General features: G+C 47.4%; 1 protein-coding gene across 2 annotated transcripts in view; it reads left to right on the top strand.

Annotated features, from left to right (window-relative positions):
* Positions 1-15,017, top strand: part of LOC130125081 (pleckstrin homology domain-containing family G member 1) — a 52,952-nt gene that overhangs the window by 18,048 nt on the left and 19,887 nt on the right. For both annotated transcript variants that reach the window (XM_056294529.1, XM_056294528.1), the window contains exons 2-4: positions 621-1,183; positions 12,273-12,373; positions 13,165-13,234. In XM_056294529.1, coding sequence (XP_056150504.1) covers positions 770-1,183; positions 12,273-12,373; positions 13,165-13,234 — 585 coding nt within the window. In that variant the 5' untranslated portion in view covers positions 621-769. The remainder of the gene's footprint in view (positions 1-620; positions 1,184-12,272; positions 12,374-13,164; positions 13,235-15,017) is intronic.

The following is a 15,017-nucleotide window of genomic DNA, read 5'->3' as shown; positions in this document are numbered from 1 at the left end:
TATTTGTGACATTTGTCAGATTGATTTCAACGAACTGAATCTGAATCAGAAATCAAACAAAGGAGAGGTTGGGCGTCCGGGTAGCGTAGCGGTCTGTTCCGTTGCCTACCAACACGGGGATCAGCGGTTCGAATCCCCGCGTTATCTCCGGCTTGGTCGGGCATCCCTACAGACACAATTGGCCGTGTCTGCAGGTGGGAAGCCGGATGTGGGTATGTGTCGTGGTCGCTGCACTAGTGCCTCCTCTGGTCGGCCGGGGCACCTTCAGGGTGGGAGGGGGAACTGGGGGGAATAGCGTGATCCTCGCACCCGCTACGTCCCCCTGGTGAAACTCTTCACTGTCAGGTGAAAAGAAGCGGCTGGCAACTCCACATATATCGGCGGAGGCATGTGGTAGTCTGCAGCCCTCCCCGTATCGGCAGAGAGGGTGGAGCAGCAAACGGGAGGGCTCGGGAGAGTGGGGTAGTTGGCCGGGTACAATTGGGGAGAAAAATGGGGGGAAAAAAAAACAAAGGAAAGGTTGGAATAGACTTGTTGTTGAATGAAGCACGTGTGACAAAAAAAAATAATTGGATGAAATGGATCATCTCTTTTCAACTCACTTTTTCATCTTTTTCTAGACGATTACAACTACCTGCCAGATGTGCTCCCTCCTCTTCCTGAAGTCCCGGACTCTGGCTCAGTCCTGAGTTCCGTTGATTATCCGGCCCGCTGCCTCCGCAACCCGGCCATCCGTCACACGCCCTTGCGCCACTGCTCCGCCCACAGCATGGACTCATCGCCCGACAGCACCGAAAGGCCAATCAGCTACAGCTCCACTTCCTCTTCTGCCTCCTCACGGGACAGCCACTGTTCGTTGGGCAGCCGCTCCACGCTGGGCCCCACCTCTCAGTGCCACCCGGCGTCTTCGGACCGGGACTCTGGGGCAATTCGGTTGGAACTGGTTCCAGCCCGGCAGCTGGGATGTGGGGATGAAGAAGAGCGGACTGATGAAGGGACAAGGAGACAGGGTCGTGGACAGACTGTGAAGGGCCAGTCAGAGCCAGAACTGAGCCCAGAGAGTCCAGGAGACAGGACAGAACCAGGTCAGGGTACAGCACCCAAAACGTATGTGGATCGGGTGGTGCAGGAGATACTGGACACAGAGAGGACCTACGTCCAAGACTTACGCAGCATCGTACAGGTAAGGAACAGCCAGCCACACAATGCAGTTGGGAAGATGATGTCACTGTCTAACATATGAAACCATGCGTTACATAGGAAAACTAACATCCACTGAACAGATAGAAACCACTCCTGGATACTTGGACATGTGAAGTTGAATGCACATGCATATTTATGTGAGAAAGTAAAGACATAGTCTCTCCTGTAGCTTACTGGATATAGTATATAGGAAGGCGATCGAAGACAACAATCCTTGTACCAGGCTTTGCTCTAAAACATTTTGAGAACTGATTTGGTTCCTTCAAACAGTCACATCATCGTCCTGTAAACCATCTAGGGCCTGGTTTGAGGTGTATTTGAACCTGGTTGGAAATCCTTTAGTATAGTTTGAGATTGGGGTGAGTATAGTATACGTTCCTCAAAACACAACATTGTCATCTTTATGTGTGGTTGCACACAAAGAATAAATAATATTCCTGACTTGTCCCCCTACAAGAGTAGATCTGTCTGGCAGATGTTGTTTATTTTACTGCATGTTGGAAAGCAGTTGGGGATGGGCGCTTTCAGTTTCTCCCGGTACTCAGATAGTAAAGAGACTTTTCAAGACTTTTCTTCCAGGTCTGATTTGGAATGGCTGACCGAAATAAATATCCAAAAGTGCCATTTGAGAGCAATTTATTCACACACATTATGCCACAGATATAGCTTCAACAACACAACTTTTTGCCCGTAGGTCACGCGCAATCACTCCCCCTAGAGCCTGGCATATGGGTATTCAACGGCGATCTACTGAAGTCAAAGCCAATTAGCCAGACAAAAATAAATTGTGAACAAGCCAACAGTAATCATAACAGTCATAATATTAACACAATATTCCAGAAATATGATATCTTTTCATCAGCATTTTCCCCCTGCGTACAGCCTGCTAGATTGAGAGCGGCAAGACGTGATGCAATAACCTTAACTAACCTCGACCTCAATAGCTTCAACAGCAGACATTAGTAAAAAAAAAAAAGATGAGAAAATGTCTGTCCTTTTCAGCACAATGTTTCTAGTGCTTATAAAGGCACACAAGCATGCCGTCTCGTTCAGGGATAGGCACGTGTGTGCAGCCTGTTGACACTCGCACCACAGTGGAAAGCGCTCTCTCAACATAATTTGCACTTGGCCTTATCATCAGCTCATACTTCTAGACTTCTCCAAGTATGACTAGCTGCCAATTAGCCTAGCCTACGTCCCCACTGACGATACATTCTTCTTTGTTTTTTGTTTTTTAAGTCAGTACAAAAGGTTGCACACTACACATAATACATTCTGACTGTGGATACCACAATGTTTTTGGCACTTGGAGGTACATACATAGCACCGTAAACCCCCGGTTCCAATCCAGCAAGCCAGAAAGAAAGAAAGCCACTTTATTTTTGTCATTGTCCAGGTTACAGCGAAATTTGTCTTCTGCATGTAACCCATCCTATTGTATAGGAGCAGTGGGCAGCTGCAGCATGCAGGGACCAACTCCAGTTCTTCTTTCCATTGCCTTGCTCAGGGGCACAGACAGGAGTAGTAACCCTAACATGCATGTCTTTTTGATGGTGGGGGGAAACCGGAGCACCCGGAGGAAACCCACCCAGACATGGGGAGAACATGCAAACTCCACACAGAAAGGACCTGGGACGGCCTGTGGTTCGAACCCAGGACCTTCTTGCTGTGAAGCAACAGAGCTAACCACTGGGCCACCATGCTGCCCAAAATTACCATCTAATGGACTACTTTAACTTTAGACTGGACTTTTGATTTACATTCAGCCAAATATTAATTCAAATAGTGATTCCATCATTGACTCACCCCCCCTCCCCCAAAAGAAAAAAAATCATGCCTATCCCAAGCCAGCAGGAACGGAGGATTCGCATCAGTAGCAACTCTCAGTTGATGGATTTCAGGCTGACAACTAAGCCTGTGGCAATGATTACACAATGGCCTTAATGCGATTTGTTTTTTTGTGCTGACTATGATCAGTTTTCATAAGCGTTAGATTTCACAATCATATGTTTCCATCCAAATATGAAGGGAATTTAAACACTCTGAGGTGTGAGCCAACAGTTCTCCTCACTGATAGCAGAGTTTGCCCTGCAGGTGCAGCAGGGTGTTGGACAGCTCATGGGAGATTTATGTTGGAGGTCAATTATAGACAGTCTTTTTGGCTTAATATCAGTTTGTTTCGACTGTAATTACTGATTTTAGTTGGATTGCACATCAGTTCTACACAATCGGTCCAAACAGCTGATGTGTTATGTAATATTCACTGCACCTTTATTTATTCAACAAACTCGTTTCCATCCCCCAGTTGTCATAAAAACTTTTTATTGACTAAAGGAACAAGAAGAAAAAAAATGAGTGTAAAACCGTTTTAGTGATATTGTGGATATTTTGTCGAAATTTTGTCGTTTCCTTTCAGCTCTGCTAAAACCACGTCCACACCCCTGCAAAGACACAACGGGAACAGAGTTGCAGCGATCTCCCAAACGATCTCCAAGACGTCTTGTTGTTTTGCTGTAGGCTGGCCGTTTCAACTCTGGTTAAAATGTCTTTTATAAGGAGGCACGCTGGCCCAGTGGTTAGCACTGTTGCCTCACAGCAAGAAGGTCCTGGGTTCGAACCCCAGGCCATCCCAGGTCCTTTCTGTGTGGAGTTTGCATGTTCTGTCTATGTCTGAGTGGGTTTTCTCTAGGGTGTGCCGGTTTCCTCCCACCATCAAAAAGACATGCATGTTAGGGTAACAGTGTACGGCCACGCATGTGTAGACTTGTGTGTAAACGGATGTGTAGAATTAAGGAGGAAGGTGAGAATTGAACCCGGGTTCCCCACACCACGGGCGACTATGCTAACCAGTCAACTAAAGGGTCCGACCCGTTAGCTAAGGGCTAATCATCCGTGGCCATACACTGTTACGCTAGGGTTAATACTCCTGTCTGTGCCCCTGAGCAAGGCAATGGAAAGAAGAACTGGAGTTGGTCCCCAGGGCGCTGCAGCTGCCCACTGCTCCCATACAATAGGATGGGTTAAATGCAGAGAACACAATCATTATAACGAAACAGCTGTACAATGACAAAATAAAGTGGCTTTCTTCTTTTCTAAATGACTGTTGAGCCCTCTTAACATCGTCATCGCCTGCGTGTCTGCGTCGGAGAGCCCCAGTGGAACTACAGACTCGTGCTGAAACTACTGCACCGAACTGCCTCTCGTCATGAGAAAATGGCCCAAGATAATTGTTATGGAAGGACACTTGGATTTTATTTTGAAAAGTTAATGTGCGACAGGGGAACACACGGCCATGTTTCCACCCAAACATTTTTATGGGCCTTTTCTAATTGACCTGTTCTGAGCCAATTAGACTGACTGGAGACACTGAGCCGCAGAGTTATTCACACTAAATCGATGTGCTGGAAAGCGAGGGGTGAAACATTATCTCAGACTATTTGACGCACCCATCCAATTGTCGAGCAAATCTTAAGCCAACATTTCTCCTTTCTCCTTTCTCCAAAAAATGAAATGCAAATAAGGTGTGTTTCCATCAGATCTGTTTACGCGAACAAAACCCCTAAACGTAGGTTTACCTGTCATACGTCCATACTTTGACTCCCGCAAGAAAGATGGGCCAGTTAAGACGAAGAACCGGTGTATTAAATTCTATTCGCGCTTCATTTCTTACTCTACAAATGCATTTCCATAGCCCATTTAGCACATAAACTCTTTGTCGACATGCAAAAACTAGCTCAAGTGAGCATAAAAGCCTCTCTTTTTTTTTGCGATATTGAAGTTTTATTGAATTTTACTTTTTCCAACCAGCTTTTGTAATGTAATACTTGGTAAATGTGCATATAATGCTTTGATGGAACGGACGCTCCTGCCAGTGGCTTTGAAAATTAAAAGCATGGATTTAACACAGCGATGCTGCTGTGGACACATTTTGGCCTTAAGCCAAATAGAAATGGAGAGCCTGGGGCATCCGGTGGTGTGGCGGTCTATCCATTCCCTACCAACATGGGGATCGCTGGTCCAAATCCCCATGTTACCTCCGGCTTGGGCGGGCGTCCCTACAGACACAATTGGCCGTGTCTGCGGGTGGGAAGCCAGATGTGGTTATGTGTCCTGGTCGCTGCACTAGCGCCTCCTCTGGTCAGTCGGGGTGCCTGTTCAGGGGCGGGGGAACTGGGGGGAATAGCGTGATCCTCCCACATGCTACGTCGTCCCGGTGAAACTCCTCACTGTCAGGTGAAAAGAAGCGGCTAGTGACTCCACATGTATGGGAGGAGGCATGTGGAAGTCTGCAGCCCTCCCCGGATCGGCAGAGGGGGTGGAGCAGCGACCGAGACGGCTCAAAAGAGTGGGGTAATTGGCCGGATACAATTGGGGAGGAAAGGGGGGGGGGGGAATCCAAAAAGAAAAAAGACATGGAGAGCCTAATAGCTCGGAGGAGACAGTTTTCCTCGTGTAATTCAGGAACTGGCTCGTCTACTGAAGTGCTTACAAAGCCCAGAAGGTGAACAAAAAATGTCATTTATTGTTATATGCCAGTTTCTGATAAATGTTCAGTAAATGGCTCATTAGGTGCATGTGTGTTATTACCCTATGATTAGTCTTGTACCATAATAGTAGCAGGAAATAAGCAAAAAAAAGGGGGCAGTTAGCTCATTTATCACAATTATTTAAATCATGACGGCCCTGCTCACAATATCGCTATGCTGCAGTGACTCAGGCACCGCTGCAAATAATACGCTATTTTCCCAACCTTGAAAATGTGTGCCATGTCATTTGAGCCATGAATACCACATGCGTTTGCAATAGGAAACCCTCTGAATACTGCACGTGTGTCGCAGGTCACCTGGTGGGGGGGCGGGGGCCGGGGGGGGGTCTTAATGTGTATCCGAGAACCGATAACAGCCACCCTTCAGGTCTGTGTGTTTCCCCTGCAGGTTGCTTCTCACACACGTGTCCCACGAAGCGCGGTGCCTGCCAGAGACCTCCAGAATACACTAAGGTCACCTGTGTGCTTGCAGGCGGGGTTTGGCTGGGTTACACGACACCGTCGCCTTTGTGCCGCTCGCATAAGCACACATCCAGGCTCTTTTGTTCACACGCGGTCGCAAGTTCACGTGGGGAATGCGTGGCGCACACATACACAAACGCACCTATTGAGGGTCAGCTTTGAGCTGCAGTGCCGCTGCCTGTAGTCGGCGCTTCAGCCGCTTTTTGTGCTTTTGTTAAGGTTTGGGTGTAGCTTGTGTCAAAGGTTGCTCTCCCTTTCTTCCTCCCAAACTGTCTCTCCCTCAGTCTGTTGTCTTGTGTGTGTGCCAAAATGTGTGTTATAGGAAGCCCTCTGCAAATGCTAGGTTTTTCATTTAACAAAAAAATAAATAAATAAATAAAATAAAACCTAAGCTTGACACTGAGGGTAAAAAGTATGTATGTATGGGCTCTAATGCACATTTTGGGACTTGGCCAAGAGCTTATATCCTCCTCTTCAGTGTTTCCTGTGCATATGTCTCGGTCTACGGGTTCATAGGTGTGTGTGTGCGTGTGTGTGTGTGATGTGCTAGTAGGGGTTAAGGAAGGTTCATAAGGGCAAAGGCTGTCATCGACGGGATGCCAACAAGCAGGAGACTGTGACTCCCAAGGGATGGGATAAGGAGGGGAGTGGGGTCGATATTTGGTGGTTTTTCAGTGGGGGGGGGGGTGTTGTCAAAGGAACAGCTTCCTTCCTCCTGCCTTATGGCCTGTCACCCCTGATCAATGTCCCACCCTCTCCTGCCCTTGATTTCCTCCCCACCTCGTCAGGGTGAGAAGGTGGAGAAACAGGGGAGAGGAGTGAGGTAGAAACTGGGATTTAGCGCAGAGATAACAAATGTCTAAAGTAGGTTAAGAAAACACTGAACAGAACTGAGGAGCGGCGTCTAATACCCTGCTCAGCTCCTCTGTGGAGAACGGATGCCAGACCCCCAGTCTTCATCAGTAAAGGGGACCACCCAGTCCCGGAGCACATCTGCATGGCCAGAGAGCGAATTCTTCATCGGTGCTTTGAGACAGGCACATCCATTTAGCGGCTCTTCTGCACTTTCTGGCCGTCGGTGGTCCCACTCATCCACCCAAATGAGGGTGTGAAGAAGTATGCCACACGTCTGCATGAACAGGACTTTTAACAGGAGGCTTATTAAGAAGATGTTGCCAACCAGGAAAACACGAGCGGTTCATTACCAAGCGATCCATTAGCACTTGTCTCGTATACAGTGCTTTCCTGTGTGAACTGGTCCTCGAACCCCCACTCCCATAATCCACTGCCTGGTGCTCACCGCAGGGGGAAGAGGGTGTGACGGCTCAAACATAAATATTTACCCAGACTCCTGTGGGCTCACCTGTGTTAGGTCTGTCAGTGATGTCTAACGTAGATGCATGTGTGTAGTGTGTGTGTGTGTGTTTGTGCATGTGAATGTATGCATATCGAATATATACATATGTATGTATGTATATATATATATATATATATATATATACACTACCGTTCAAAAGTTTGGGATCACCCAAACAATTTTGTGTTTTCCATGAAAAGTCACACTTATTAACCACCATATGTTGTGAAATGAATAGAAAATAGAGTCAAGACATTGACAAGGTTAGAAATAATGATTTGTATTTGAAATAAGATTTTTTTTACATCAAACTTTGCTTTCGTCAAAGAATCCTCCATTTGCAGCAATTACAGCATTGCAGACCTTTGGCATTCTAGCTGTTAATTTGTTGAGGTAATCTGGAGAAATTGCACCCCACGCTTCCAGAAGCAGCTCCCACAAGTTGGATTGGTTGGATGGGCACTTCTTGCGTACCATACGGTCAAGCTGCTCCCACAACAGCTCAATGGGGTTCAGATCTGGTGACTGCGCTGGCCACTCCATTACCGATAGAATACCAGCTGCCTGCTTCTGCTCTAAATAGTTCTTGCACAATTTGGAGGTGTGTTTAGGGTCATTGTCCTGTTGTAGGATGAAATTGGCTCCAATCAAGCGCTGTCCACTGGGTATGGCATGGCGTTGCAAAATGGAGTGATAGCCTTCCTTATTCAGAATCCCTTTTACCCTGTACAAATCTCCCACCTTACCAGCACCAAAGCAACCCCAGACCATCACATTACCTCCACCATGCTTAACAGATGGCGTCAGGCATTCTTCCAGCATCTTTTCATTTGTTCTGCGTCTCACAAACGTTCTTCTTTGTGATCCAAACACCTCAAACTTGGATTCATCCGTCCACAACACTTTTTTCCAGTCTTCCTCTGTCCAATGTCTGTGTTCTTTTGCCCATCTTAATCTTTTTCTTTTATTGGTCAGTCTCAGATATGGCTTTTTCTTTGCCACTCTGCCCTGAAGCCCAGAATCCCGCAGCCGCCTCTTCACTGTAGATGTTGACACTGGTGTTTTGCGGGTACTATTTAATGAAGATGCCAGTTGGGGACCTGTGAGGCGTCTGTTTCTCAAACTAGAGACTCTAATGTACTTATCTTCTTGCTCAGTTGTGCAACGCGGCCTCCCACTTCTTTTTCTACTCTGGTTAGAGCCTGTTTGTGCTGTCCTCTGAAGGGAGTAGTACACACCGGTGTAGGAAATCTTCAATTTCTTAGCAATTTCTCGCATGGAATAGCCTTCATTTCTAAGAACAAGAATAGACTGTCGAGTTTCAGATGAAAGTTCTCTTTTTCTGGCCATTTTGAGCGTTTAATTGACCCCACAAATGTGATGCTCCAGAAACTCAATATGCTCAAAGGAAGGTCAGTTTTGTAGCTTCTGTAACGAGCTAAACTGTTTTCAGATGTGTGAACATGATTGCACAAGGGTTTTCTAATCATCAATTAGCCTTCTGAGCCAATGAGCAAACACATTGTACCATTAGAACACTGGAGTGATAGTTGCTTGAAATGGGCCTCTATACACCTATGTAGATATTGCACCAAAAACCAGACATTTGCAGCTAGAATAGTCATTTACCACATTAGCAATGTATAGAGTGTATTTCTTTAAAGTTAAGACTAGTTTAAAGTTATCTTCATTGAAAAGTACAGTGCTTTTCCTTCAAAAATATGGACATTTCAATGTGATCCCAAACTTTTGAACGGTAGTGTATATATATATATATATATCTGTTGCATTGCTTCGACGTAATTGTGTCACCTGCTCTGTTTTAAGTATTCGTGTGTGAGAAAAGGCTTGAAGAGACCCTGTGTGTTTGGGATCGCCGTGCGACTGGGTGTAGTCGCTATACGTTGCATGTGTGGACCTTGCTTAGTAGTGTTTGTTTGTTCTGGGTGATCAGCTCTCCCCGACAGGATCGGTGTGGTTAATGAGCCCAATCAGTCTTCACCAAACAGCTCCGGAGACAGTCCTCTGATCCCCCACAACCCACCCCACTCTCTCAGACCTGGAAGACGTCAGCAGGCCATTTGATCTTCACCAGCAATCTGGGCTGGAGGGGGGTCGGGGGGGGTCGCTGGGCTGGAGGGGGGTCGGGGGGGGGGTCGCTGGGCTGGAGGGGGGGTCGCTGGGAGTGGGGGCTCGGTAATTGGATCTGGATGTTTGGACTTGGCATTGTGTAGTGAACTCTCTTCCCACTCTGGCGCAGAGTGAAGAATGTGTTTGCGTGTGTAGGAGACAGAAGGAGAATAAGAGAAAGTGTGTGTGTGTGTGTGTGTGTGTGCGTGTGTGTGTGCCTCAGTAGGTTAATGTGTAACATGTAAAAGAATCAAGTTTGTACATGTTTGGGCTGAAGCCTAGCAGGGAGTGTACCTTTACGCAAGTGTGTGTGTGTGTGTGGCTCGGTACTCTGTTCATTGTTGGGAGGCTCTGGGTGACTGTGTTGAGTGAATAGGTCAGGCCGGGTTAGCTCCATGACCCATGGCTAATAAAGCATCACGTTACCTTTTGACTGCCAACCAAACCTATCATTTTAACCAAACCTGAACATGAGCCCAAAGTAACAGCCAACATCACTCAAAACCACGGGTCTGAGACCCTCACATTCCCTTCCTGATATTCCCCGAACGTCCAAAATGTCTCAAATTAGAGTACAGACATAGGCAACCATGTGCCAAGAATTTGCAGGTTTACTTGCCAGTGCATCACCACATCAGGTGCTCCCACTGCTTCATCTGTCCCCTTGGCTGAAGCTCCGAGTCATCTGCTTCTGCTGCGCTGCTTATTTTAGTCTAGTTTCTCTCTCACACACTCCCTCCCTCCCTCTCTCTCTCCCTCTCGCTCTCTCTCTCTCTCACACACGCCCTCTCTCACTCTGTCTGTGTGTGTGTCTGTCTCTCACGCTCACCCCGTCTGTGTGTGTGTCTCTCTCACTCTATCTGTATGTGTGTGTGTCTCTCGCGCTCTCTGTCTCTGTCCGTCTGTCTGTCTGTCTGTCTGTGTCTGTCTGTGTGCCAGTCTCTCTCTTACCCCCTCTGTGTGTGTGTGTGTGTGTGTGTCTCTCTCTCTGTCTGTGTGTGTGTGTCTCTCTCTCTGTCTCTGTGTCTCTCTTTCCATTTCTCTGTCCTTCTCACAACCTAATCAAACACAATCTAATGTGCCACGCCCCCTGGTGAACCACATCATGTACTAGACTTGCAGCACATATAATGGCTATAGTAAAAATCATGTCCAAGAAAGGAAACCACAGCGGTTGCTGGGTAGAGTCTCTAGAAGGCAGACTCAGGGAGGCAGCAGGGAGCGTACCTCCATCTCGCTTAGTCTGCTCTCTAGAAACTCACTCTGTCACACATATGCATGTGAACACACACACACACAAACACACTGGCACTTTTCTCTATGTTGTCATGTCTATCTTGCACAGTTGCAGACAGTGGGCTGGTTAAAAAAACACAAAACGAAACCCATTGCAGCGGTAGCTAGCTGCAGTGCCATGAAGACGCCTACTTCCCTTCAGCCCCCATCCCGTACCTGCTTGTAAAGGTTTAGATTCGGCTGGATGAGGGTTTGGAAAGTGTGCATGTGTGCATGTGCGTGCATGTCACAGCCGTTGACACAGAGTGTGTTTGGGGTTGAACACAAGTTGTCAAATGTTAGTTGCCTGCAGGAGGAGATGCTATCAGCACTTAGCCCATCTGTCAGCCAGACGGCAGAAGAGACGCAGCAGAGAAAGGACAGGGAGGGAGGGGGATAGAGACAATAACACATTTTCTTTTTCCCGATCTTTGCCAGCCATAATACAGCCTAGCATTAGTGATACCTCGTGGCTTTCATAAAACCGTGATAACTGTTGTAATGCAGAGAAAGAAGCAGAAAGGGCACGCCGTCTGAGAAGAACAAACCCACCTATGTGAATGGGACGCACCTCTAAAGTTACAAGTCTGTCAGGTTCTCTCTCTCTCTCTCGCTCACTGCCTCTCCCTCTCTCCTCCTCCTCCCCTTGTCTCTAGCAGGCTATGGCTGGTGTATGATATATGATTATGTGATGGCTCAGATGGAGAGGGGGGTGAGAGTCGGAACAGTTAAATTTGGCCGAATAAACTCAAATTCTCGAAACTCTCTCAAATAAGTTAAGTGCCCCATTTTGCCATTCCAAATCCTCTATATTTTCCCATTTTCAGTGTTGCTGAGGCAGTTTACAAAATGACACAATTATACGAGTCATGAAGCCAAATAGCTGTGGACATGTTTTGTTTTTTTCCTTTGTTTTTAAACAACCAAGTATTGTTGTTCTGGGTCACAGAGCTGTTAGAGAATGTATGCTTTCTGTCTACACTGTTGCGTTTCAGTCAGACCATCTCGTCTTGTATAACTTCAGCTGCAAGGTTGTCCAGTATATAGGACTTCACCAGCGTATGTGTGTGTGTGTGTGTGCTGTTGCCTGTCAGTATATCAGCCATACAGCCCCTTCCTCATGGCTGCTGATGAGATTTCACTCTAAACACTTTGATGTGCAGCATCTCATAACATCCCTGTCTCTCACCTTCCCTCTCTTTCTGTCTGATTTCCCTCCCTCTCTCTCTCGCTCTCTCTCTCTCTCTCTCTCTCTCTCTCTCTCTCTCTCTCTCTCTCTCTCTCTCTCCCCTTCTGCAGGACTACTTGGAATGCATCAGTAACCAGTCTTGCCTGGCCCTGAGTGCTGCGGATAAAGGCTCCCTATTTGGCAACATCCAAGACATCTACCACTTTAACCGGTACAACACACACGTGCTGTGTAAACACAGCCTGACACACTCAAGCACACCTTGTTGTCTGTCTGAAAGGTTGGACCACCTGTTGGTTTTTTTGGGTTGGGCATTGTTTTTGGTTGGTGTGTGTGTGTGTGTGTGTGTGTGTGTGCATTCTGTCTGCATATTCTCCTTCCCCGGCACCGCTCTGGACTCTGCGTGTTTAGACGGTGCATTGGGACGGGTTAATGGCAAGGGTGGCATCAGCCGTGGTGGTCTACGGACACGCAACACGCACCACACCTTCCCAACACTATTCTCTCATCAGCTGTTGAACAAAGAAAGAAAAATAAGAAAAAAAAAGACAAAATAAAGTGGTCTAAAGCAGTTACGCTGACCTCTCGCGCCTTAGCCATGAAACAATAACTTCACCCTTGGCCCGTTTTTCCATGAACGGGAGGTGCACATGCGTGCGTGCAAGCACACACACACACACACATATACACACACACACATATACACACACACACACACTGAGCCTATTTCAATTCATGGAAGTTTCTTATTTGTTCAGAGCAAGGTGCCTTAGGACCTCATTTCTGTACCAAGGGTTATGCTTGACTGTGATATTTGCCCCGATTGTTTAGAACAATGAATCCTGGGCCACTTCTGCCTCTATAATTCACGTGGGCCTGATTGATGTTGTGTGTGTGTGCGAGACACTGGGGAGGTAGCGGTGCATTTGCCCGTGTATTCATTCATCATGACTCTGCAGTATAACATATATCGCTGATGTTTTGAGCGATTTGTTGTTTCAGAGACCTGCTCCATGACCTCGAGAAGTGTAACGCAGACCCTGTGGCCATCGCCGAGTGCTTTGTGGCCAAGGTAAAAACAAGACGTTAACCCCTCACACCCTTGACCTCACACGCCTTCGCACATCCACCGCTCTTTCCCGCAAGCTTGCACACACGCAATACTCCTCCTCCGCTTGTTGAAACTTGTCCAAACAGCTGGTTCTGACAAAGCAAAGCAAAACACACACACACACGCACGCACGCACGCACGCACGCACACACACACACACACACTCACACACTGCATTATCATGTAATGTGCCTAAATCAGATGTAGAATGAATAATGGAGAATGCCAGCATTGTTTGAAGGGTGTCAGATCTGTGATTTTCAGAAAGGGTCGTAGTCGTAGTCCCCCCCCTTTTTTTTCTCCCCAATTGTATCTGGCCCATTACCCCACTCTTCCGAACCATCCCGGTTGCTGCTCCACCCCCTCTGCCGATCCAGGGAGGGCTGCAGACTACCACATGCCTCCTCCGATACATGTGGAGTCGCCAGCCGCTTCTTTTCGCCTGACAGTGAGGAGTTTCGCCAGGGGGACGTAGCACGTGGGAGGATCACGCTATTCCCCCCAGTTCCCCCTCCCCCTCGAACAGGTGCCCCGACTGACCAGAGGAAGCGCTAATGCAGCAACCAGGACACATACCCGCATCCGGCTTCCCACCCGCAGACACGGCCAATTGTGTCTGTAGGGATGCCCGACCAAGCCGGAGGTAACATGGGGATTCAAACCAGCGATCCCGGTGTCGGTAGGCAGTGGAATAGATCACCACACCACCCGGATGCCCCCAGAGCCGTAGTTTTTACAGTGGACTGACGCATGCTGTGGAATGTCAGCCTCAAGTGCAGGAAGAGAGGAGGGAGGAAGGAGAATTTCAGAGGAATTTTCAGCACTGTCCAGAAATGTAATAACCTCATTTTTACTGGCCAAGCTGGGTAGGGCCCGAGAGCAGCGCCCCAACAGCGTGACAAAATGGATTCAGCCATTCTTTCCTCTTTCTGTGCGCATGTGTGTGTGGGTGTCGATGCACAAATACATGTGCTCGTATGCGCCAGAGTATGTGTTGCAAACACACAGCATCCTTGGCTTTGTCTTCGTTCTTCTTCACTCCCCCTTCTATTGCCCGTAAAAAAAGACTGTACTCTTATGTCCCATGATAACATGCTGCATTACAACACATCCTCCGAAACAATTAACATTCCCCCCCCCCTGCACCACAAGTGCACACAATAACACAGTGAAGCTGTCTGGCCATGTGTAAACACACAGCCAAAGTCAGCCAGTGTCACAGACTCCCTAAATACAGTAGCTGTTGTTGGGACATGCCAGTTTTACAACTAACCATGCCACCATTTTGTGCAATTAACTGAAGTCCATAAACAAAACAAGACACAGGCATGTTGTAACCGACGGTTTAAAATGTCATTCGGAAATGTTTCCACAGGAAAGGTCAAACCGTTGCCTACAATGCAGGTGTGTTGCGTTAGCTGGGTTTTGGCTAACCGGTGCCTCAGTTCGCCTGAGCGAGGGTTCGATTTGCTAATCTGTGTGGTCAGAAGCAGGTACAGACACAGACGCATGGATGATTGATGAGCCATGGCCAACGAAAGATAAGATAGAGAGAGTGACTGTGGCCCTATTGTTTTTATACTTTGGCTTTGTGACAAAGTGATCTTAATCTTTATTATTATTGCACAATTAGGTAACCTGAACTAATCAGTGTGGTTTTTCTTATTGCCAGGTAATCGTAATTACACCTCCTGACTACAGTCAGTCAGGCCTCTTTTTGATCACGCTATTGTAGGTAGTTGCT

Source organism: Lampris incognitus, chromosome 15 (genome assembly GCF_029633865.1).
Source record: "Lampris incognitus isolate fLamInc1 chromosome 15, fLamInc1.hap2, whole genome shotgun sequence".
NCBI classification, from domain to species: domain Eukaryota; kingdom Metazoa; phylum Chordata; class Actinopteri; order Lampriformes; family Lampridae; genus Lampris; species Lampris incognitus.
This window is presented reverse-complemented; position numbering and strand designations above follow the sequence as displayed.